Genomic DNA, 27,340 nt, shown 5'->3' with positions numbered 1-27,340 from the left:
GTCATAGCTCGGCCTTCCGGTCTTTACCGCGGCCGCGACCTCCACCACGTTTTTGAAAGGCCTGACGTCTCTGGGATCTAGGAGGGCCCTGGGACTTCCCCCCTCTTGCTCTACCTTTACCCCGAAAGGCCTGAACAGGAAGGCACCTGCCTTTTTTGTCAGCATAACCTTCCATTATGCGATCCAGCTCAGAACCAAATAGCCAAGTAGGCTCGAAAGGCATCCCACACAAGTTAAACTTGGAGGTGTTGTCCGCTACCCAAGGGCGTAACCACAAGGGACGTCTGCTAGCAGAAGCGAGTGCCATGGACTTGGCAGCTAGCTTAAGGTGTTGCTGGGAGGCCTCGCAGAGGAAGTCTATACCAAGGAGGAGTGTCTTGAAGCTGTCCAAGATGTCTTCCCTGGGGACATTGTTGTCAATCTCAGTCTGTATGCGCTCCACACGCTCCTTCACGAAGTCAGACACTTCTCCCGAGGCAATAGCCACAGAGGCAGACGCTGATGCTGCCGAATATGTGCGTCTGAGAAGGGAATCCACCTTCCTATCAAGCGGGTCCTGGAGGTTGCTTCCATCATCCGCGGGAACCAAGACTCTCTTGGACAGTTTATTTACTGCCATATCAACCTTAGGAGGTGGCATCCAGGAATCAGATTCCGCGTCCGAGAGAGGGTACATCAATTTGAAGGTACGAGTGACAAGCGCAGGTTTATCTGGGTGCTTCCACTCAGCCTTTATCATCTTTTTGCGTGCATCATTCACCTTGAAAACCCAAGGTTCTCTAGAGGTGGATGCAGAGGCTTCCCCTTGGTAAACATCCTGGTCCCTTGACCGGATGGACCTAAGTAATCTCTGCGTCTTTTCCGCAGGGAAAAGAGGCGGAAACATCTTCACCTCAACAGGCTGTTCAGACTGTACAGATGACCTCTGGTCCAATACATCGACCGACATAACGGATTCTTCCGCCACAGAAGGAGGAGTGGATTCAGTTCTAGCTCTTTTGGGAACAAGAGCACTCTTAATTTCAGATATGGAATTTCCCATAAACTCCTTCATCCAGATGAACATGTCCTGGACAGTAGGTTCAGCTGGATTAGAGGGTGGACGGCAACTGGGACACCTGTTATATTCGTAAGCGTCCGGAAGCGGAGTGCCGCAATTGGCGCAAGTTAGATGGCGTTTTTTGGCGCTAGCCTTACGACCACCAGAGTTTGGGTCACTAGAGGAAGGAGTAGACATGACTCTGGAAAGAAAGAAAAAAAGTTAGGGATAATAAATAAAATTATTATCGCCCTAACGCCAAATAGAGAGGGAGAGATACCTATAATGCAGATAGGAGCTCTAACCACTAATGCTAGGCTTGTAAATAGGACTAGCTATGATGGCAGCAGAGACTGAATGAAGGTCTCAGCTTTCTTTATATGGGAAGGGGCCCGGAAGCCCCGCCCCCTTCAGAGAAAGACCAGCCTGCAATAGGCTGAAACACCCGGAAGGGAATTTTAATAAAAATTATCCTCTGAGCCCTTCCCTAACTAGGAAAGGGCTCACGCCTGAATTTTCACCTAAATATAAAACCTAAAAGGCAGCGCAAAGCGCTGAAGAAAGTGAGGCCGGGACCGGAAGTCGTCAGATGACGTACTTCCGGTCCACGGCTCGCACAGTGTAATGGAGGCGAGCGTGCGCCGGGACACGTGGGACGCCAGGCGGGTAAGAAAAAAACCCGCGGCGGCATCCCTAATGCTATGAGGGATCACCGGATCCCTATAGCAACATAAAATAGTCAAAACAAATAGTTTTAAGATAAACCAGGCCGGAGGCCCAGATAATATAAAAAGAAAAAACAGGGGGCAGTTGAAAAAAGGTACTGCGCCCCAAAAAATATCTCCACACTACAGGGGAGACATCCAGGCAGGCTCCAAAGGAGCCTGCACCGTCCTGCTGTCCTTACACAGGACAGAAAAAAAGCGAGATGGCCTAGGGGAGGAGGCCTTTTATGGGGGGGGGCTAATTAATTTAAATTGCTTGGGCGGAATTAAAAATTCCACCGTCCTGCCAGCTTCACAGGGGCAGAACACCCCACTTGTGCTGCTGGTTAGGACGTAAGGGAATCTTATTTTTCCACAATTTTGAAAGGGTGCCAATAATTTTGTCCAGCCCATTTTTGGAGTTTGGTGTGACATTATGTCCAATTAGCTTTTTTCCTCCCTTTTTTGGTTTAGTACCAATACACACAAATGGAATAAACATGTTTATAGCAAAACATGTGTTCCTGCAATCCTTTTCTGTGAGAAATACTTCATTTTCTAGAAAAACTTCAGGGGTGCCAACATTTACGGCCATGACTGTAGTAGACTGTGCAAAGAATGTATCTATGGAGAAGCAATTTCCATGACCATCAGAACAAGAACAAGAACAATTTTCCATTGTAGGAAAATTTAGACTGGCTTCAGTGGATTTCCTGCTTACCTTTATGGGACCAACAAATGGGTCATTTTGAAAAGGGTAAAGTTTCTAGACTCTTGAAAAACTCCACTATATAATGGTATACCTGTATTTTACAGAAGACTCCTGTACCAAGCAGGGAACAGTGTGGTGTAAAGATGAAAAATATAACATCAGTGTTCTGTAAAGGATGAAATAAAGAGACAAGATCCAAGAACCAATTCAGAATGGAGGTGAATTCTTACATTGTACTTGCAAAACTAAGGCGGTGCTCTACATAAGAGCTATTCTAAAGAGCATATTATAAAAAAAGAGGCAGCCCATTCGGCTGCTAACTGGCTTATGGAGAGAGGGGGCTCAATCCTGGTTTATTGTGTCTCCAGACTGAGGGAGGAAGTGAATGTATGGTGAGTGAGGGCAGGCTTAGTGCTTGCCTTGGACACGCCCCTTCTTGCGCAGTGGATGTCAGAATGAATGAGAAGCAGAACAGAGGGACTTGTAAGCCAAATACAGATGCTAGGCACATTAAAACATGTAAAGCATCTGCACGACATAGTGAGTAACAGATATAAGCATTTTTTTCAGTGATTTTCCTGGATCTATATTGTGGGGCCCAGGTTGATCTCTGCTGTGGGGCTCATACTCTGCTTAAAGGAAAACTGTCAGCTTGTTCACCCACACTAAACCCAATAAACTGGGTTATAGTGTGGGTGAATAGGAGTCCAACAAGGGATCACTTACTAAAATACATCCAGTATGTCGGGAGATATGTCCCCCAGAACATCCTCTGCTATATTCCGTGAATTGCGCACTGGAAGCAGACACTGCTTGCTCAATTTATATATTCATGTTTTGTGACGTTATGTAGTCACTAGGACGTGGAGTGGCTGGCTCAGTCAGTGCATGCGCTCTATGCAAAGAATAGAGCGCTCATGTGATCAGCGACTCCACATCACTAGAACATAGATATGTAAATTGAGCCAGTAGTGCCCTGGCTCCTGTGCGCAATTCAAGTAATATAGTTGAGGATCTTCTCTGGACCTACCGTAAGTATTTTAGTAAGTGACTCCTCGTTGGACTTCTGTTCACCCACACTAGTGTATTGAGTTTAGTGTGGGTGAACAGGCTGACAGTTGTCCTTCAATAGAGAACTGCTAAAACAGCATAGCACCTTTCAGTGTTGGGTCATCTGTTTGTAACCTTCAGGACTTTTAGGATGTTGACATCCCCTATACTTTCAGTCTGTAAGCTGTCAATTCCCTTCTGCCAATGTTCAGTTTTGCACAATCCATCATGTTATAATAAGCGCCTATGCAATGTACAATACTATGTCAATAACCCATTCCAAGCCCGTACTTTATTCAAAGTCAATACCACCTCAATACAGCATATGCCGCAGAAGATGAAAAAACAGCAATAAGGGCCCGGTTTTCTCAATTTTCCTGAACAGAGTAGAAAATGGAAGCATTGAAATGACTAGTTGCCATGGGAGGCTGCTCTAGTATTTTTTTTTCACAGCTCCTTCAATATGTTGGGGCATCCCAATTAACAATCCATTAAAACATAAATATAAAAAATGGCGCAATTGTACTCCATGACAAGGTTGAAGCTACAATGAGATAACGGCAATTATGCTGTACGCCACTGCTCTGTATGAAAACAAGACATGAATTATTCTTTGAGGAACATAATGATTTAAATGAATACTGAACTTGACAAAAGCACAGTCCTGTGGAAAGAAGTGAGAAGAGTCCGAAATTATAAGAGTGTGAATTCCAATTTACGGTCGTGATTAAATTTAGCCCATAGGCTGTTAATGTATATTGTGCGGCTCAGTCAGACGTACTGGGATTTACAAGGCAAAAAGTACAAGAGAGAAAATGCTGCATGTATTATAACACGTATGTTTGCATTAGGTTGTAAAAAGGAACAAATTAAGACCCAAATTAATGTCTGGTCATTTAAGTCATTAACTGTGGTATATGTGTCACTATCCCTATAGGTGTCATTACCGCTACTGACCTCAGTGACCGTTAAAAAAAACTATATATTTTCTAAACAAAAGTCAAAAGCCATTTCGCTTAACACCTTAAGAATCAGGCCAATTTCCACCCTTTTCACAGACTTAAAGGGGTACACCGAAGTAAAAAAAAATATTATTGAATTAACTTGTACCAGAAAGTACCAGTCTGATGACAATGCTCTCTGCTGTCACCTTTGTTCATGTCAGGAATTGTCCAGAGCAGGAGCAAATCTCCATAGCAAACCTCCTGCTCTGGACAGTTCCTGACACGGACAGAGATGGCAGCAGAGAACACTGTGGTCAGACTGGAAAGAATAACACAACTTCCTTTGTAGCATACATCAGCAGATCAATACTGGTAGGCTTTAAGGGTTTATCCAACATGAGGTGACTTTAGTAACTATGTGTCATATAGTAATGAACATGCTTACCAAGGATCTGTGCTTGTGTTGGTGGTAAATGGCTGTGTCCTGTGTCCACATCACGCTGCTGGCTTGTTTTTGTCAACTGGCTAGTTCATTTTTCTGTGGCCTTCCTCAGACTACAAACCCCAAGGTCCTTTGTTTCAAGGTGGGAGGTGACTTATTTCCCTCCCACACATCGGTCCCCCATTCATTGCAGCCTGGCACAACATGACACAAAACCTGTAGATCTGCATGATGATGAATGCGCGCACATGTGCGCCGGTAATCTTATAAGGGGACTGGCTTCACACACAACAGACGAAGCAGTGAAGACCCCTTTCAGCACCTCACTTTTTTCTATTGTCTAGGGCTGCACAGCAAGCTGGAAAAGGTCAGAGACAACACAAAACATTTGTAAACATTTTTTATCCTGCTGAGTACCCTTTTAACTATTTTACGTTTCTAACTATAGACTCATATGAGAGCTTTTTTTGCAAGCCTTGTTTGTAAGGTGAAATAAAAAAATATGATTTTTTTTTTGCATTTTTTACATGGTATTTTGATTCTTCTGGTAAGTATGATTCCAACAATACCCATTTTATATAGATTTTTTTTTTACTAGTTAAAAAAATTATTATAAATATAATTTTAAGTATATTTATAATTGCCTTGTTCTTGTTCAGTACTTTTTCTTTACTTTTCTGCCCATGGAGCTATATAGGGGCTAATTTTTTTTTCACCATTATCTGTAGTTTTTATTAATACCAGTATGGATAGATAGGATTTTCTAATTGCTTTTTATTCCATTTTCTATGGGGTGCAATTTGGGGGATCATTTTTATATTTTTTTTAAAAGCATTTCATTTTTTTTTTTACTCAAAATAGAAGACATGGCTACTACAGATCAATGTAATACTATCATATTACATTGATTCATTAGTTCGACACTCTATTGCTATTGCAAGCCATAGGCAGGCTGTAGCAATGGATAGAGCCACCATGACAACTGCCTTGATGATTGCATTGCGGGGAGCTGATTCAGCCACTGCACCGCCATTGTCATGTGCCAATAGTGTTTAAATGCCGCTATCAGCATGCCAGTTATTAGTGGCATCCCTGAATGCAGCTGAGAGCTCCTGGTATGGAGCAGGCTGACGTACCAAGCCTGGAACGCAACCCCTCTGCTTCTGGCGGCGTGGTTCAGCGGCGGCATGGCATCACAGGGACCATATACAATGGGCGCCACTATTTGGTAGGTGATTGGCCCTTTACTTAGTGGCTGTCATGTAAATACCCCCCCTACTTTCCTCACCTCACTACTCCTAGAGGAAGCAGAGCGAAACGCGTCAGAGTGTGAGGTGGGGGAACATCCACAAGCAGCGTCTTTATACTATAGCTGGTTGGTATTATTCTGATTACCATTCTGTCACCGGCATATTGAGTGCTCAGTGTGTCTTTTTGTAACACTGACAGTATATTGGTAGTTGGCACTTGATATTTGTAATATTTAGTACTTACAGTGCATTGGTATCAGCACTATTGTGTGTTTATATTACAGTATATACTCTATATGAATTACTGATAACTTATTTGCACTGGCACTTTATATAATAATCATAGTGCACTGTAACTGTCACTATTGTGTCAGTACATTACAACTTATATTTATTTAGTATTTGTATATGAACTATTGGCACAGGTCACTTTACCTTCATTATTTACATCATAGTTTGCTGGCATTTATAAGCTGCATCTCCATGTATTATTTGCTATTTGTTATTACATTAATACAGTCATGGCTGTAATTATTAGCACCCCTGAAATTTTTCTGGAATATGAGGTATTTTTCACAGAAAAGGATTGCAGTAACACATGTTTTTCTATACACATGTTTATTCCCCTTGTGTGTATTGGAACTAAACCAAAAAAGGGAGGAAAAAAGCTCATTGGACATAATGTCACACCAAACACCATAAATGGGCTGGACAAAATTATTGGCACCCTTAACTTAATATTTGGTTGTACACCCTTTGGAAAAAATAACTGAAATCTGTCTCTTCCTATAACCATCAATAAGCTTCTTACACCTCTCAGACGGAATGTTGGACAACTCTTCCTTTGCAAACTGCTCCAGTTCTCTCTTATTGAAAGGACACCTTTTCCCAACAACAATTTTAAGATCTCTCCACAGGTGTTCAATGGGATTTACATCTGGACTAATTACTGACCACTTCAGAACTCTCCAGCGCTTTGTTGCCATCCATTTCTGGGTCATTTTTTATGTATGTTTGGGTTCATTGTCCTGCTGGAAGACCCAAGGTCTCGGACGCAAACCCAGCTTTCTGACACTGGGCTGTTCAGTGCGACACAAAATCCATTGGTAATCCTCCGATTTCATGATGCATTGGACACATTCAAGGCTCCCAGTGCCAGAGGCAGCAAAACAACCCCAAAACATCATTGAATCTCCACCATGTTTCACTGTAGGTACTGTGTTCTTTTCTTTGTAGGCCTCATTCTGTTTTTGGTAAACTTTAGAATGATGTGCTTTACTAAAAAGCTGTATCTTGGTCTCATCTGTCCACAAGACATTTTCCTAGAAGGATTTTGACTTACTCAAGTTCATTTTGGCAAAATGTAGTCTTGTTTTTTATGTCTGTGTCAGCAGTAGGGTCCTCCTGGGTCTCCTGCCATAGCATTTCATTTTATTTAAATGTCAATGGACAGTTTGCACTGGCACTGATGCTCCCTGAGCCTGCAGGACAGCTTGAATATCTTTGGAACTTGTTTGGGGCTGCTTATCCACCATCTGGACTATCCTGCGTTGACACCTTTCATCAATTTTTCTCATCTGTCCAAGCCCATGGAGATTAGCTACAGTGCCATGAGTTGCAAACTTCTTGATAATGTTGTGCCCTGTGGACAAAGGCAAATCTAGATCTCTGGAGATGGACTTGTAACCATGAGATTGTTGATATTTTTCCACAATTTTGGTTCTCAAGTCCTCAGACAGTTCTCTTCTCTTTCTGTTGTCCATGCTTAGTGTGGAACACAGACACGCAATGCAAAGACTAAGTGAACTTCTCTCTTTTTTATCTGCTTTCAGGAGTGATTTTTTATATTGCCCACACCTGTTACTAGCCCCAGGTGAGTTTAAAGGAGCATCACATGCTTGAAACAAGCTTATTTTTCCACAATTTTGAAAGGGTGCCAATAATTTTGTCCAGACCATTTTTGGAGTTTGGTGTGACATTATGTCCAATAAACATGTGTATAGCAAAACATGTGTTACTTCAATCCTTTTCTGTGAGAAATACTTAATTTTCTTGAAAAATTTCAGGGGTGCCAACATTTACGGCCATGACTGTATTTAGGAAATAGACCAAACAAAGTAACTGAGTATATTGTGGCATACCTTCTTGAATGTAAACGTTTGACAGACCCTTGAAACACAGTCTAAATCTAGCCTTAATCTACCAATAGTGTTCACGATATTCGCATATTCGTTATGAAATCCGTAATGAAACTCCTGATCTTGCAAAACTACAACCCCCAGCATGACCACACAGTAGTTTGCTGTCTGGGCATGCTGTGATTTGTAGATCTGAAAAATCTGGAGGGCCACAGTTTGGAGATCACTGTGCGGTGGTCTCTAAACCGTGGCCCTCTAATTCTTGCAAAACTACAATTCCCAGCATGCCCGAACAGCAAACGGCTGTCTCGGCATGCTGGGAGTTGTAGTTGCGTGCCTCCAGCTGTTGCATAACTCCCAGCATGCCCTTTGGCAATCAGTACATGCTGGGAGTTGTAGTTTTGCAACAGCTGGAGGCACACTGGTTGGAAAATACTGAGTTAGGTAACAGAACCTCACTGAAGCTTTTCCAACCAGTGTGCCTCCAGCTGTTGCAAAAGTACAATTCCCAGCATGCATGGTCTGTCAGTGCATGGTGGGAGTTGTAGTTTAGCAACAGCTGGAGGCACCATGTTTGGGAATCACTGGCATAGAATATTTTTGGTAGCGGAGGCAATCTCTAATTTAGAAGATAACACGAGTGGCACGGCACTGCTCTTACTGGGGGACTCGATGTGGTAAAAGTGGATAAATGTGAATGAGGGTGGTGGTGCTCTGGTCAAAGCTGAAACACAGATGATATGGAAGGATGAAGGAAAAAGATCAGACCGGCAGACTCACCACGATTCTCTTCTTCTTTATTTGCGTCAGCAAATCATAGACATATACTCACAAACTTGGGGGATCAGGACGTGCAGTGGGGGGATAAACAGGCAACAGACTCCGTTTCGCACAGACCACCGGCCGGAGGAAGCACAGTGGTCCGTGCGAAACGGAGTCTGTTGCCTGTTTATCCCCCCACTGCACGTCCTGATCCCCCAAGTTTGTGAGTATATGTCTATGATTTGCTGACGCAAATAAAGAAGAAGAGAATCGTGGTGAGTCTGCCGGTCTGATCTTTTTCCTTCATCCTTCCAATTCTCTAATTTAGGCCTCAAATGCGCATGGCGCTCTCTCACTTCGGAGCCCTGGCATATTTCAAGGAAACTGTTTAGGGTCACATATGGGGTATTTCCGTACTCGGGAGAAATTGTGTTACAAATTTGGGGGGCATTTTCTCCTTTTACCCCTTATGAAAAGGAAAAGTTGGGGGTCTACACCAGCCTATTAGTGTAAAAAAATTAAAAATAATTACACTAACGTGTTGGTGTTGCCCCATACTTTTTATTTTCACAAGAGGTAAAAGGAAAAAAAGACCCCCAAAATTTGTAACGCAATTTCTCCAGATTACGGAAATACCCCATATGTAGATTAAAATAATCTGCGGATACACAACAAGGCTCAGGAGTGAGAGAGCACCATGTACATTTGAGGCCTAAATTGGTGATTTGCAAAGGGTTGGCTGATTCTACAGCGGTTCTGACATAAAGGCAAAAAAATGTATTCCCATGTGTGATCCCATTTTAGAAACTACACCCCTCACATAATGTAACAAGGGTTATAGTGAGCCTTAACACCCCACAGGTGTTTGATGAATGTTCGTTAAAGTGGGAAGGGAAAATAAAAAAATAACTCATTTTTCACAAGGGAAAATAGGAAAAAAGCCCCCCAAATTTGTAGCCCCATTCTTCTGAGTAAGAACATACCCCATATGTAAAGTGCTCTGCTGACAAACTACAATGCTCAGAAGAGAAGGAGCGCCATTGAGCTTATGGAGAGAATTTGTTTGGAATGGGAGTCGGGGGCCATGTGCATTTACAAAGCCCCCATGGTGCCAGAACAGTGGAACCCCCCCCCCCACATATGACCCCATTTTGGAAACTACATCCCTCATGTAATGTAATAAGGGGTACAGTGAGCATTTACGCCCGACTGGTATATGACAGATTTTTCGAACAGTGGTCCGTGAAAATGAAAAATGTAATTATGGCTCACTGTACCCCTTGTTATGTGCCTTGAAGGGTGTAGTTTCCAAAATACTATGCCATGTGTTTTTTTTTTTTTGCTGTTATGGCACCATAGGGGCTTCCTTAATGCAACATGCCCCCCCAAAACCATTTCAGCAAACGTCACTCTCCAAAATCCCATTGTCGCTCCTTCGCTTCTGAGCCCACAGAGCACTTTACATCTACATATGAGGTATTTCCTTACTCAAGAGAAATTGGGTTACAAATTTTGTGGGGGCTTTTTTTCCTATTACCCCTTGTCAAAATTCAAAAACTGGGTCTACAAGAACATGCGAGTGTAAGAAATGAAGATTTTGAATTTTCTACTTCACTTTGCTGCTTTTCCTGTGAAACACATAAAGGGTTAACAAACATTCTGAATGTCATTTTGAATACTTTTAGGGGTGCAGTTTCTATAATGGGGTCATTTATGGGGTATTTCTATTATGAAGGCCCTTCAAATCCACTTCAAAACTAAACTGGTCCATGAAAAATTCTGATTTTGAAAATTTTGTGAAAAAATTTGAAAATTGCTGCTGAACTTTGAAGCCCTCTGATGTCTTTCAAAAGTAAAAACATGTCAACTTTATGATGCAAACATAAAGTAGACATTGTATATGTGAATCAATATAAAAAAAAATTGGAATGTCTATTTTCCTTACAAGCGAAAGCTTAAAGTTAGAAAAATGCTAAATTTTTCATGAAATTTGGGAATTTTTCACCAAGAAAGGATGCAAATATCGACGAAAATTTATCACTAACATAAAGAAGAATATGTAACGAAAAAACAATCTTGGAATAAGAATGATTAGAAAAAGCATTCCAGAGTTATTAATGTTAAAGTGACAGTGGTCAGATGTGCAAAAAATGGCTGCGTCCTAAAAGGGGTACTCCGATGGAAAACTGTTTTTTTTTTTTAACATAAATAAACTGGTGCTAGAAAGTTAAACAGATTTGTAAATTACTTCTATTAAAAAATCTTAATTCTGCCAGTACTTATTAGCTGCTGAATACTACAGAGGAAATTCTTTTCTTTTTGGACACAGAGCTCTGAATCATGGGCACAGTGCTCTCTGCTGACATCTCTGTCCATTTTAAGAACTGTCCAGAGTAGGAGAAAATCCCCATAGCAAACCTATGCTACTCTGGACAGTTCCTAAAATGGAAAGAGATGTCAGCATAGAGCACTGTGGTCCTGATGTCAGCAGAGAGCACTGTGTTACAAAAATAAAAGAATTTCCTCTGTAGTATTCAGCAGCTAATAAGTACTGGAAGGATTAAGATTTTTTAATAGAAGTAATTTACAAATCTCATGACTACTGAGGAAAGGGTTACATTATACAACCCTGAAACGCGTCTAGTCGTTATCTACTGGCATAGTAGTACTTGAACTGTGCCTAAATTTTATGGCCAGTTACCTTTTATGAACTGTACCATCATTAGCGCTCTTACTCTGCTACCTACCCGGTTCAGCAGTTCAGATTCATTCCGGTGTAACCATCCTGGTGCAGCCATCCCGGCTCTGACGTCAGACGCCGGCACCACGAGGTGAACTTCCAGCCCTCCAGTACATGGTCCTGTCTACCAACTAGCAAAGCGGTGAGGAACACCAACTCCAGCGCACGCCAGCGCCAGCAGTCCCCGGACACCACTGCGCCTCAGCCGACAGCGACTGCCACCGCGCTCAGATCCTACTGGACCAGGCTCACAATTGGAAGCACCGCACAGAGAACTGTGCACACCACGGACACTCAGCCATTGCGGGAGCAATACCCATCGCCTGAGTTACCATTTACAGACCGGTAACAATTTCTAATATTACAGACTGTTTGCTACTGTATCTAAAAGGGACATATCTACCCTAAATATCTAGAAGAGCAACTCTTTAATATATTTGTATGGTACAGATCTTACTCTGCTATTTTATTTTATTATCCTATGCCAAGTTTATAGTTTTAATTACTATTGCCTAAATACATTGTTAGGTTGCCTTTTAATATGTATGTTCTTCTCACAAGGGCCCTGTGAGAAGTGTCGAAATCTTATCTATATTTTATAATAAATGATAATTATTATTGAAGCACGATCCACGTATATCCATTTTTATTTACTCACCTAGAAGGTCCGGGCTACATTGTATTTTTTGGTTTTTCCCTTTCTAGCAATTAAGGTATAGTTGCTTGCCCAGTTTGACCTCGGTGCGTAATAGTTGTGAGCTGCACACACCTACATAGTTTTTTCCTAATTTACAAATCTGTTTAACTTTCTGGCACCAGTTGATTTAAAAAAAAAAAAAAGGGGGGATTACCCCTTTAAGGTCATAATGGTCTGTTTCCTTAAGGGGTTAATGGGTCTCCCTGACCTGGTGATCGTGGGGTGTCCCCTTCATAGGAGCTTCCACCATCATCTGTCATTGTGAGGACACCTCCAATGAAATCGATTATCCCTGGTGAACAATGAGGATTTACAAGGACCACGTTAAAATAAAAGGTTGACCACTGATCTTACAGGATGTCTGTAGTTCTCTCCTAACTAATACAGAAAGGTAAGCTTCCTAAAAAACTCTTTTTTTTTTTCAGTTATGATATAGATCAATGGGTTGTGTAAAACTGGTATGGTTAATGCATGTTCATATTCTTCAGTGGCTTATTGTAGACCAGCTGGATTTAGGCAAAAATACACGTTGCTGAATCATTCTTTAAAGGGGTTCTATTGGTTTACCATTGACAGTTCATTTTAAATGACATTAAAAGGGTCATCCAGCATTAGAAAAACATGGCTCTGTCCAAGGGTTGTGCCTGGTAATGTGATGAAGTGACTACGGCTGAGCTGGAATACCATAAAAAACTGTGGACAGGTATGGGCCCCTTTCATAAGAAATATGGTAATTTTTCTATAAGCAAGCCATGTACTGGTCTATAGAACCAAATCTAGTTTTGGTCCATAAACTACGATCTCAGAGTTTAAAAACATCACATAGTGATAGAGGATTTAGTGCTTAGTGCAATGTTTTGCTTAGTGAGCCAAACCTATTTTATCTAATCTAATGTCTGGAGCTTAGGAAATGCATTATTTCAGTGGCTTTCTAGTCGATTCAAAAGTGTATACATGAAATTCATCAAGTCTGTCTTCTGTCAACAATGAACCCGGCAGCATTTTATGTTTTAAAGGAAGAATATTTAATTTTTCTTTTAAGTTCACTTTTGGTGAATTAGTATGACAGGATATCAGATCAACATTTCAGATTAAAGGAGATGTCCGGTGCAGACTTTTCCTATTTCATCCTGCCCAGGCTGCAAAAAAAGAGAAAACAAACTTTCACTTACCTTCCTACGATCCCCCAGAGCTCCGTAACAGCTTATCAGATGGCCGGGCTGTTTACTTCCTACTTCCCTTAGCCCAGGACATCACTGCTGAGGCAGGACATCGCTGCGGCCGGTGAGAGGCTGAATCGCTGTGTCACGTCCCAGGCTAAAGGAAGTAGGAAGCAGACAGCCTGGCCGACCAGCTGTTGCGGAGATCTGAGGGAATGTAGGAAGGTAAGTGAAAGTTTGTTTTCTCTTTTTTTGCAGCTTGGGCAGGATGGAATAAGAATAGTCTGCACCAACCTATAAGAAAACCATAGATGTGAAACTCATTCTAAGAACGACATCATGATTTCACCAGTCACAGCTGAAGTTGCCCATACACGTTTAATATATAGCTATTACAAAGATCTCCCTATAAAAATGGACAAATGGCCAAGCCAAGTGTTCATATGCTCTTAATGGAGAGGGTGATAAGCCCTTGTCAGACTCCCCTTGAAATTCAATATGCCTGATCCTTCCCTACCATGAAATTATCCATCAGGGAGTGGGGAGATCCCCATACACATTAGACAGCTAGCTAGCCCTGATGAAATCAGTGAGCTTTTCCCCCAATGTATAGGTGGTTTTAAAGGGGGTACTCCGGCAAATATTTCATTCTACCATTATGCCCTGGCTGGCGTAATAAAAAAAAATAAACATTGACTTACCTCCCGATACTCCCCTGATGCCACTGGTATTGCTGTCTTGTCCTCTGGTGTAATCCTATTCCTGCTTAGAGGCCTCATATGTCACACTACCGCTAAGCTAATCATGGGCCGCAGCGATGTCCTGCCTCAGCCGGAGATAGGTTAAGCGGCAGTGTGATGTATCGGGCACGCTCCCAATACATCACACTGCCTCTTGACCTATCACCGGTGGAGGTCGGGCATTGCTGTAGCCAGCGATTGGCTGAGTCCCAGTGTGACGAGTCAGGCCCCTAAAGCCAGAAGAAAACTACATCTGAGGACAAGACATCGATACCAGAAGCACCAGGGGAGGTAAGGCAATGCCTTTTTTTTTAATTGTGGCAGCCAGACATAGTGGTCAAATAAAAAATTTCACCAAAGTACCTCTAAGCCACATGGTATAATTGTGTCCCAGAGCCTGGACCAGAGCAAGAAGGCTGTAAGTCTCCTTCACTGTAGAGCCTATGTCTTCTATGTGTTGCTGTACAAGCACCATTGGGTACTGAGCTATGTACGGAGATATTCTCCCCTAGACTGTAATAATAATATGGTTGTATGCATGGGGAATTGGTCTTTATATTTATATGGATTCAGCTTCAAAAAGGCGTTTTCATTTAGGGTCAAAGCAAAATTGCAATCTTTATAGTTTTTACAATATCTGAAATTAAATTCAATGGCAAATTTGCTCCAATTTTTTGTGTTAAATGTTATTTGATTAATATTCACAATACCAAACATATATTGGCTTATTCATCTCTTTGGTTGGATCTATTTATATCTCTACCTATAGTTATCAAGTGTTCTATACAAACAGAGAAATATCTGCCAAAATGCATTGGTATTACACAGTATTACGTCTTCTGGCATGACCACCCTACTCCAATCTCCACATGAACCTTAAAAACATTAGATCATTTGCACACTTCCAACCTCCCTTCCTTAATGTCTCCATATAACCCTTCATCCAAGAACATGACATTTCTAAATTTAGATCCAAATAAATTCGAAGATCTCATATTTATCAGAAGCGAATTGCCATAAAGTAAATGATTCTCCAAAACAGCGCTGCACAAGCGCGAGATAAACCTTACAGTTCAGTCAGATGATACACCCCAACACCCACCCTCCAGCATCCATACCCCCACCTTCCTGCATCTTATTTCTGTCGCAAACATTAACATAAACAAATGAAGTGCAAAAAACCCGACCCCTGCATCGCACAGCTATGTCTCAGTCTACCTTAACCCTCTACTGTCTGCTGCGCCTTACTACAACTCTCCAAGAACCCTGATCAAAGTAATCTGGGAAATAGGGCACAGATATATGTGTAGGACCATGGAAATATTATTATTATACCATCTATAACATAAATATAATAGGGAGATCTCATAAAGGGGTTATAGAATGAGCGGATCTGGCAGTTGCCCAATGAACCCCCTCGCCTGGTAGAAGAGAAAGAGGTGTTGTAGGGCAAAATGTTTCATGTCACTTGCAAAAATTTTCCTGTTTGGTCTGAAAATCTACCTAATAGCTCGGCATAGAAGCCGCTCATTTGCAAGTCGATAATAAAAATGAATTTTAAAAAGGGAAGAGGATGACAAACACAGAAGAAGAGACGGTGTGCGCAGGATTTTCCCTGCGATCCTTGTAGCTTGCAAAAAAAAAGAGAAGAACGTTTGTAGGTTTAATGGTGCCCTATATGGAGGAATGAAGAGAATTGAAAATGTAATTCTGCATCTCTTAATAAGGAGAAATGGGGGAGGGAGTTTATATCCCCCCCTAAAACATGGTTATCTTTTCTAAAGAGCACAGAATATCTGGCTTATTTGCTCACGCTCCACTACATCTGTATGTGATCAGGCACACGGATCTCTTAAATCTGCGATGGCTTCTTATGATAAAATGCATTGCAAGGCAAATTAAGACAAATGGCTGCCTCCCCCTCCCCTTTCCATCTCACAGCCTTGGAAGGGTTAATGAGCTGTAGGTACAGGAATAATTAGCGGTAGCACACAGCTTGCTGGCACAGAATCCTACTAAAAGGTACAGTACAAGACACTGTATCCCTAAATGTGCCTCGCTCTCCAGCATATGGAAGGGCAAAAAATGGGGTTAATTGAGCTAATTAGGAGACAATGAATTGCGTCCCTGGCAGTGGGATGGCAGTGGTGGGCAGATGAGGAGTCTGCGAGAGCCCCAGAGGTCTGACCTACTGATGAAAGGGGAGTCCAGGGTCCATCCCACAGGGCACAACTTACAGTAAGCGGAAAAAGGAGGTGAAGAGGAGCACAGAATTACCCCAAGCAGAACGAAACAAACAAGCAGCTCGATGCTACCAAACCACAAAGGCACAGAAAGGTAACATACATATGTATGGTGGTTCAATACTGTTACACCTAAAATCACAACGCCACTGACCCAACAAATTGGAATCCGAAGAGAAAGAAGATCAATGACACAGAATTATAGGATGGCTCAAAGGCAATTTTCAAGCATGCAATAAAATCTATCAATACATGAAGACAGACGCAGTATGAAGACTGAAATTGTCAGATATTTGCAAAATTAATATTCATATTTAAATATAAATGCAAATGTGTTAGTATGGCATGTATGGAAATGTGTATATATACGTATAAATATATATATATATCAGATAGTAAGTAGATGTGTATCTAGGACAAGGATTAGATCTGTCAGTGATACCTTTGCAGTGAACGTAATGGCGAGGATTGCTTTTCTGCTTATTTATGTATTTGTAAATATAACTCTCCATATGTATCTGAGTAAACATGCACACACCAATATAACTGCATATAACACACACACATATATACATATATATATATATATATATATATATATATATATATAAAGAGAGAGAGAGAACTTATTTTACAAATACACAAAATCAATAGAATAAATTGCTACACCCAGAATATCCCTGAATATCGTTCACAATCTAAATAGATGACCAGGACAAATGGCAATTATTTTCTTGTTGCTTATTTAGCACCAACATGTTCCATAGCTCTGTACCACTTCTTTTGTATACAATGCACTGTGGGGGACATGTATCAATAATGGTGTAGCAATGTGTGATTTTATGTATGTTTTTTTGCGTCAAATGGAGCATATTTGCGCCAAAATTATCAATAGTCGTACGCAAGTTTGTAATTTTGGCACAAATGTAGCCCTACAAAAGGCGCAGACCCCAGAACATTCTATTGTTGTAGCTATTTTCTCTGTCACTTTATTCATGGTGTAGATTTGCGCCTAAATGAAGGTATTTGCGCCTAAACTTGCGCCAAATCGAAAAGTCGCAATGAATGAATTCCAGACCACAGAATGATTGTAACTGAAATCACGACTAACAAAGTGAAATCAGTGATTTTGTTCTAAACCATTTGGCGCAATTGTTTGTCGCAAAAAGTGACATTTTGAGACAAGGAAATTTGAGACAAATCACAGTAAAAAAAAACAGGGTAAAATCCTTCATACATACCCCCCTGTATGTTTGTATGAGGCTGCATACACACTGTGGGGGGTATTCATCAAAGGATTTATGTGTTTTTTTTACGTAACTTTGGCACAATGCTTTGGCGCAGTGTCTTTTTGTGCCAAAGTTTGCAGCATTTTCTCCACTGTCATTTTTACAACTTTCTCAAAATCACACGGTCCTGTATGTGATTTTAACTTTAGTCAGTAAATCATCATTTGCGCCAATCGATCTTTGGCGCAATTTTGCGCCTTTAGGTTTTTTTTTGCGCAAATCACCGCCAAGAAATTTTGCACATGGAAAACACACATAGCAATGTCAGAAAATGTAAAGGCGTCAAAATACATTAAAAATTTTTTTGGGGAAAGCAGCGACGCCTCTGGGGCTGCTCAATACTATCCTGGGACATAGTTGTCTCTGAGGAACCTTCACCCTCCGTTGAGCCAGCATTGGACATGGCGACACAGGTTCAGGAAAGGTAAGCACTAGGGATCAACCGATTATCGGTATGGTCGATATTATCGGCCGATAATCATGATTTTGGGCATTATCGGTATCGGTAATTACCTTGCCGATAAGCCGATAATGCCCCGCCCCCCGCACCACCCCCACCGCACCGCGACCCCGCCCCCCCCGCACCGCCCCGGCCCTGGCCCCATTGCCCCCCCCATCCCCGGTTTTATAATTGCTCCTGCTGCGTCCTGCGTTACGCTGTGCGCAATGACGAGTGACATGACGTCACCGTCAGTGCGCACAGTGACAACTCAGGAGGACGCCACCGGAGCCAGATGTAGAGTGGACCCCGGGAACAGGTAATTATAAAACAGGGGATGGGGGAGGCAATGGGGCCGGGGCGGTGCGGCGGGTCGGGGGGGGGGGGGCAGGGGGGCGGTCGCGGTGCAGTGCGGCGGGTCGGCGGGGCGGTCGCAGTGTGGTGCGATGGTGATAGGAGGACCCCCGGTCAGGCAGGAGGAGAGAAGCGGGTGGGGGCAGCGGCCTATGGCACCGCAAAAGCCACTGCAGTGCATTTATTTAAAGCGCCCGCTTTAAATCGATGATCTGCAGCGGTGTCGCGGGGGGATAAATAGCCGATAACTTATACCGGAATATCAGTATAAGTTATCGGCTATCGGCCCTAACCTGCACCGATTATCGGTATTGGCCCTAAAAAAACGATATCGGTCGATCCCTAGTAAGCACTAAAGCAGTGGTCTCCAACCTGCGGACCTCCAGATGTTGCAAAACTACAACTCCCAGCATGCCCAGACAGCCAACAGCTGTCCGGGCATGCTGGGAATTGTAGTTTTGCAACATCTGGAGGTCCGCAGGTTGAAGACCACTGCACTAAAGTAACCAAAAAAAAAACTACTCAAGTTGATTATGGCTATAAACCCCACAAAAGAAAAGAACTCATGTCGCTTGCTGATATACTGCAGGAGGGACTCCGAAATGGCTGCTCTATGGGGTAAAATACGCTCTACAGGGTAAAATACGCTCTACAGGGTAAAATACGCATCCTCTGTGGCGGTAAGTTCTGTGTAAAAGGCGCTGTGAACAGCTGATTTCAACATTTGAGCCAAAATTACTAACAACTTGCACCAAATGATAAATTATTAATGATAAATTCGGTGCATGTCCACGAAAACCAAAGTGAAAAAAAAAAAGGTTAAAAAGAAACTTTCAACAGGCAAAATTGATAAATACTCCCCTGTATGTATTGGAGCTGGGACATCTCTTTATTTCTCCCTGGCACATGCTGCATTGGAGTTTGTAACACATTGCTTTGGAGAAGGGACTGGAAGCGCAGCAAACAAGGATCCAAATATAAGCGAAATATTTTCTCCTTTATTTTTTTAGAAGCCCTGGAAGTTTTCATAACTCCTTGACAGAGGTATAAAACGAATCATACACTTTCTAGGAAAACCATTAAGTACATGACTGCCCTGCTGAATAGTTTTCCAGCAGTGATGGAAGAGGAGAAGATATCGAAGGAGATTTCTCAAGGGATTTAGGCAGGTTTGTTTGCTTACAAAAGTCGCACAAAAAGTTGCACGTGCGCCTAAGCAATTTTTTGAGGGTAAGCAAAAAATACCAATCCACCCTACCTAAGAAATTTTCAGTTTTTACTTTGCAGTGGTCCTGGATTTATCATTGCGAAAGTCGCACATAAGCAAATAAAAGTGGCAAACCCCCTTCAAAAAGTCACAAGTGTAAACAAGGTCAGACCTGGCTTACAAACTTGCCTATGACAGCATTTTCAAAATGCCGCACAAAAAGTCGCAGGTGAGACTTTTTGTGAGACTTTTTTTTACTTTCATTTTCACAGGCACGGTGGGACGAGCGGGTAGGAGATGTACAGGAGGGTGACAAACTTGTCACCCGCCCGTACATCTCCCGCCCACGCAACACTACTACAACTCCCAGCATGTCCTTACTGTAAGGACATGCTGGGAATTGTAGTCGTGTGGCACGGGGGGAGTTTGCTAGATGGGCGGTTGGATGACAAGCTTGTCACCCACCGGTGCCACATGACTACAACTCCCAGCATGTCCTTACTGTAAGGGCATGCTGGGAGTTGTGGTCATGCAGTGGGGGCAGGTGACAAGCTTGTCACCCGCTTGCACATCTATCCCCAGCCCAACTGCATGACTACAACTCCCATTATGTCCTTACTCTAAGGGCATGCTGGGAGTTGTACTCATGCGGTGCGGTTACAATAAATGTACTAACCTATTTTTCTTGTTGTTTTTCCTTCTCATTTCAGATCCGTTTATCTTGTGGACTACAACAATAACCATGATTTTTTGTTTTGTTTAATGTTAATAAAATGGTTAACAAGAGCTTGTGAGGGAGTGTTTTTTGGAATAAAGGTTTTTTAAACATTTTTTATTTTTATTTATTTATTTACTTTATAGACTTAGTAGTGGAAGCCATCTTATAGACAGAATCCCTTACTAAGCCAGGGCTTAACTTTAGCACAAAAAACAGCTAGCGCTAACCCCAATTATTAACCGCTACCAACAGGCCCGGAGCGTCAAATTTGGCGCTCGTGGGCCTAGACGCTAACAGGCTGGCATTATTTAGGCTGGGGAAGGCCAGTAACAATGGTCGTCGCCCACCCTGGTAACGTCAGGCTGTTGCTGCTTGGTTTGTATTTGGCTGAGAATTTTAATATGGGGAACCCTATGCATTTATTTTTCCCCATAAATAATTAAATAATAAAAGAAAAACGCATACGGTTCCCTGTATTTATATTCTCAGCCAGATACCAACCAAGCAGCAACAGCCTGACGTTACCAGGGTGGGCGAGGACCAATGTTACTGGCCCTCCCCAGCCTAAATAACACCAGCCTGTTACCGCCTAGGTCCAGGTGCTCCATTTTTGATGCTCCGGGCATGTTGGTACTGGCTCTTCCCGACACCCCTGTGGGGGTTGGTACTGGGGTAATAATCGGGGGTTAGCTCTAGCTGTTTTTGGGGCTAACGCTAAGCCCTGGCTTAGTAATGGACTCAGACTATTATGGTATGCTCACAATGAGGAATTTGCGTGGAATTTGCGCAAAGTTCGTGTGGAAATTCAGTGCAAAGAAAAAAAAAAGGAAATTCTAATTGGTGGTTGTCGTCCAGCAAAAAAAAAACGAGACAAAACAGTTTCCTCCTATATTTCTGCGTGGAATTCTGTGTCAATTCCACGTAAATTTCACATGGAAAAAAAAGTAAATTCTGCAGCAGAATTTTTAAGTGAGAATTCCTCGCCAATTCCTCAGTGTGAACGTAAGACAGCTTCCAATACTAAGCCTGTAAAGTAAATAAAATAAAAAAAAATTTAAAAACTTTTATTCCAAAAAACACTCCCCCACAAGCCCTCGTTACAAAATGTTGTTAATATAAAGCAAAAAAAAAAAAACACTGGTCATCGTAGTCCACCAAATCTGAAGTAGCCCACAGGATAGACGGGTCTGGATTGAAAAAAACAAACAAACAAACAAACAAAAAATGGGTTAGTACATTTAGGGAGAAAAAAGTGGTAAAAAATGCTATAAACACACATACATTTTTTTTGCTTTTGTGCGCTAAGAAAATGGTATTCCAAAGTGATTTTATTGGTTTTTGCTCATGTGAGCCAAATTTATCAACCCCCTGTGATAGTACGATAATATCCACACATTAGCAAACCCAAAGCAAAAAAAAAAATGACTACAGAACTCGCTTACCAAAGCAAACATGGTAAATGCCCCCATTATCTTTACAACACAGAAGGCCAAAAACATAAAGGTTCTGTAACACGGCTGCAATATATAGGCCTGTGGAGGATATTACATTTTGAATCCTCATGTTCCTAAAAATACATGAGCACGTGGCATAGAATAGGTCACAGCTGTAACAATTTGGGTTTTGCGCAGTGGAATTGTGTGTATGACACTAAACTAATGGTGTAGTCAAAGGGGAAAGCTTGAAGTCTTTGGGGCCCACAAGTACCCCTGCCATAAGAGACTAGCAAAGCCAGAGCAGGCATACTATATTTGCAAACTGCACAGCCCCACAGGGGCCCAGTTGGTGGTGCTTGGGGTGAGGGGTGATGGATTGGGGTACTGCTACCTTGGAGCAGATTCCTACTGTCTATCAGATTGCATGTATAGGACTAAGCTAATGAAATAAATAACTTATGCTTATTGGTACATGTTTAGAGAGGTGTAATTAATTTAATATATTTCAGAACAAGGGGTTCTTATACATGGGCCCTTCACTGTCTGCGGCCAGTACAGAGGCACTACGCTATATCATGATCAGATCACATACTAAAAGTACTGGACCTGGGCCCAGGTATAGATTCAGGGCCTAGGTTTTTGAAGCTTGAAGCTACAACTTTGCACCCAACCCAAAAATGGGACAATGTGATTTAGAGCTATGCACATCAGCTGCAATGGAAGACAACCGCACAACCAGCTCAATGTCTCCAGTCCGGTAGGAGGCCGCGCTGTTTTCTCAGTCTTCATCATCTTTCCCGCTGCAGCGTACATAAAACGAGGATGTAAATATGACATTTTGGGATCAGTGAACTATTACTATTGTTAAAGAATTTGGGGCCTCTACCACTACAAGAGATGGCTCTCTACTCTTAGTCCCGAATAGGGCATTAAAAAATGAAAAAATTAACCCTTTCACTGGATGGTCCCATTGATTTCCTGGAGTTTCCCTACAGGTCTAGGCTTGTCCCAGGTCAGAAACAGTAACCCCTCTGTTCTATCACATTCTGTGTTTTTACCTCACTCCTGGCAACACAAACGAAACGTGTGTCCCTTTTGTTAAATAAAGGCAAACAAAGGGAGTGCAGGTAATAGACTACATGTAGAGCTCAGGTACAGGGAGCGAGGAGAGAATAGAAGTGTTAGGGAAAGAGAGGAATCCTAGAAGATTTCTATAGAGCTGAGGCTCAATATAGGACAGATCAGGTCTGTTCCGTGCAGCAGATTTACACTGACACTGATACTGTAGTGTAAATGTACTGATAAAACTGGGCTAATAATAAAGGAAATCTGCAAAATCACAGTCATAGTTTAAGTGATAGATCTGGTAAGTACCTAGGAGCATTTCACAACTACTGCCCAAACAGACAATTCTTTATGCAATATGAGCAATAGTCACTATGAACTATTATCTGACCGGATACAACAGAAATCCTTGGGAAGATTCTACATATTTATAGGATATGTTTACAATGGTGCTTGGCCAATAGGGTGCATTGGTGATACCTATTACACCATTCATCCACCATGATAATATATTGACGTTAGGGTGCATTGGTGATACCTATTACACCATTCATCCACCATGATAATATATTGACGTTAGGGTGCATTGGTGATACCTATTACACCATTCATCCACCATGATAATATATTGACGTTAGGGTGCATTGGTGATACCTATTACACCATTCATCCACCATGATAATATATTGACGTTAGGGTGCATTGGTGATACCTATTACACCATTCATCCACCATGATAATATATTGACGTTAGGGTGCATTGGTGATACCTATTAAACCATTCATCTACCATGATAATATATTGACGTTAGGGTGCATTGGTGATACCTATTACACCATTCATCCACCATGATAATATATTGACGTTAGGGTGCATTGGTGATATCTATTACACCATTCATCCACCATGATAATATATTGACGTTAGGGTGCATTGGTGATACCTATTACACCGTTCATCCACCATGATAATATATTGACGTTAGGGCGCATTGGTGATACCTATTACACCATTCATCCACCAAGATAATATATTGACGTTAGGGTGCATTGGTGATACCTATTACACCATTCATCCACCATGATAATATATTGACGTTAGGGTGCATTGGTGATACCTATTACACCATTCATCCACCATGATAATATATTGACGTTAGGGCGTATTGGTGATACCTATTACACCATTCATCCACCATGATAATATATTGACGTTAGGGTGCATTGGTGATACCTATTAAACCATTCATCCACCATGATAATAAATTGACGTTAGGGTGTATTGGTGATACCTATTACACCATTCATCCACCATGATAATAAATTGACGTTAGGGTGTATTGGTGATACCTATTACACCATTCATCCACCATGATAATATATTGACGTTAGGGTGCATTGACGTTAGGGTGCATTGGTGATATCTATTTAACAATTCATCCACCAATATATCGACATCGGGTATTTCTGATCCTAACAAATCAACACAAAAATCCTTTTGTTTCTGGGACGCAGTTTATCAGACAAAACGGAATCGGAAAAATACTGAATCATTTATCATTACTAACACAGCTTTGTTATGTCTTTGGAAAACTGTACAATAAACTTTGCTCACTGACCACTGCTTGCAAATGTCACAGGAATAGCACAGAAGTCATCAACCACAATTTTAAGGAACACGTATATCAGTATCATGTGAATCATTGTCAGCAGGCTATAAACAATAAGAGTGCCAGGGACACTGTTCTGCCAGCTTGGTACTACTGAAACCTAGTGGCACAAGATTCTACATGCAATTCAAGGTTTTTTATACACAGCCAATGCATTGTCTGTACGCATATTTATGTACAATGGATGTAAATGCAATCGCTACTGTTATCTGTGACTCTATACACACTGTAGTGCGTGTTTCCCAACCAGGGTGCCTCCAGCTGTTGCAAAACTACAATTCCCAGCATGCCCGGACAGCCAACGGCTGTCCAGGCATGCTGGGAGTTGTAGTTTTGCAACAGCTGGAGGCACCCTGGTTGGGAAACAATGCTGTAGTATATCTGGCTCCACTCTGCCCATTGCAACAGGCAATGTAACGGGATTAGTGGGGCAGCGAGCAGACATCAAGAGGCAGAGCCCACTCACTATCCCATATAATTGCTCTGCAGCATTACAATGCTCTGCGCTCCAGTGCTCAGCTCCGGATAAGGATGCACGTTCTGCATTATACAATGCATTGTTGGTATCAAGGGTGCACATAAAATGCACAAGTTTGCCAGCTCATTGCACATTCTCGAACATACACAAGTCTATAAAGACCCTCAATGGGAGAAACAATAAAGTATCTAACAATAGAAACAAGTAGACCAGACACAGGCACATGCCATATAATCCAGTTTCACTCCATGTATCAGTATTTAGCAGTGGCCATATATATATATATATATACATTGCTGCTTTGCTATAGTATTACTTATTCTGGTTATTGTAAAACCTTCTAGTCAATACACTTTGCATAATTCAGGATACCTATAATAATGATCCCTACACCCTATAATGATTATACTACAGCCTATGGTACTTTCAGTCCTGTCTTAAGTGACCACATCGCCTTTCGCACCTAATGTCTGGGTGAACAAGTTCCATGGCACTGCTAAGTATACAGTCAGATACCATGAGTATTCCTATTCTTTTCATACCTGTCGAAAGATTTAACCCCTTGTCCCCCGATAAGCAACAGTCCCACGCACGCTCTACCAGTTACTATAAAAGAGTTCCAAGGATGACCCTTTGGCTCCCAATAGACACTCTAGTACCAGATTTAACCCTTATTTTATCTATGGCCCCTCTCTGGTAACAGCCATCTCCCCCCCTCTCCAACCACCAAGATACAATTATGCAAATAGCATCTACAGCACAGATGAGCCATACACATCCAGTATACAGAACTATACACAACTATATATCCCTATGTATGCTTATGTAAAGTATCCACACTGGGTGAACTGTGCACTTACCAACTGACAGGATACAGCACATTTGTTAAGCAAACAGAAGGAAGTAACAATATCCAGAACAAGCAGAGCTGAGGATGGGCACCTGGGCAATGGGCACTCACCTGTGTACAGACCCTTCATTAATGCCATTGGTGGGCACACACCATGCCACAGGGGTGACCTGGGCACACGTCATATACAGTACATCCCAGGTACAGAGCATCAAACAAACTCTGCTTCAAGTGTAGCAAGTGCCCTGTCCGGTGCCCCCTGCACTGGGCACTGGGGGGGGTGAAGAGTCCTTCACTCACCTGTCTGCACTGAACACAGCAGGAAGAGAGTTACCAGCAACATTCCATCCAGAGAGGGGAAATGCCGGGTGTGAATCCCTCATCAGATCCGAGCTCAGTGCTCAGCAGCCCGCACTGCTCCCGTGCAGGAGCGGCTCCTCCTCTCCCCTGTCATCAATAGGTTGGGGAGGGGACAGGCTAAAAGGAGTCACACTTCCAGCCTGATAAATGCCATGCAAATGGCCTAGAATGGATCCTCACCCCTCCTCACCTGGCACACCAGGAAACTTTCTCATAGGTTGTATACACAATGCCAACTATTCAGCAGGGGAGGATGCCAGGGCAAGGAGAAAGTTGTATGTGTCCTATGGAAAGATGCATCTACTAGGGTTTATACCTGGCAGGTATTTTTATAGATATATAAAAAATACCGGCAATGCAATGGCCATATATTTATCCAACCAATCCTCCAACTCCTGGAATGGTGAGCCATAACCTATACCAGTGTTTCCTAACCAGAGTGCCTTCAGCTGTTGCAAAACTACAACTAAAGCGCTGCGGAATCTGTAGGCGCTAAATAAATAAATAAATAAATAAAAACTACAACTCCCAGCATGCCCGGACAGCCGTTGGCTGTCCGGGCATGCTGGGAGTTGTAGTTTTGCAACAGCTGGAGGCACCCCTGGTTGGGAAACACTGACCTATACTATATACTACTATATAGTCCAATATGCTGGGAGTTGTAGTTTTGCAGCAGCTGGAGGCACCATGGATGGAAAACACTGACCTATACTATATACTACTATATAGTCCAAATATGCTGGGAGTTGTAGTTTTGCAAAAGCTGGATGCACACCTGGTTGGGAAACACCGACCTATACTATATACTACTATATCGTCCAATATGCTGGGAGTTGTAGTTTTGCAGCAGCTG

The 27,340-nt window shown here is 42.2% G+C and overlaps 1 protein-coding gene across 4 annotated transcripts in view; it reads right to left on the bottom strand.

The window, feature by feature from the left end:
- DSCAML1 (DS cell adhesion molecule like 1) overlaps nt 1-26,560 on the bottom strand; it is a 293,681-nt gene extending 267,121 nt beyond the window's left edge. For all 4 annotated transcript variants that reach the window (XM_056542777.1, XM_056542778.1, XM_056542780.1 and 1 more), the window contains exon 1: nt 26,428-26,560. In XM_056542777.1, the coding sequence (XP_056398752.1) occupies nt 26,428-26,470 (43 nt within the window). In that variant the 5' untranslated portion in view covers nt 26,471-26,560. The remainder of the gene's footprint in view (nt 1-26,427) is intronic.
- Between the last annotated feature and the right edge of the window lie 780 nt (nt 26,561-27,340).

This window comes from Hyla sarda, chromosome 10, assembly GCF_029499605.1.
Source record: "Hyla sarda isolate aHylSar1 chromosome 10, aHylSar1.hap1, whole genome shotgun sequence".
Taxonomy (NCBI): Eukaryota; Metazoa; Chordata; class Amphibia; order Anura; family Hylidae; genus Hyla; species Hyla sarda.
This window is presented reverse-complemented; position numbering and strand designations above follow the sequence as displayed.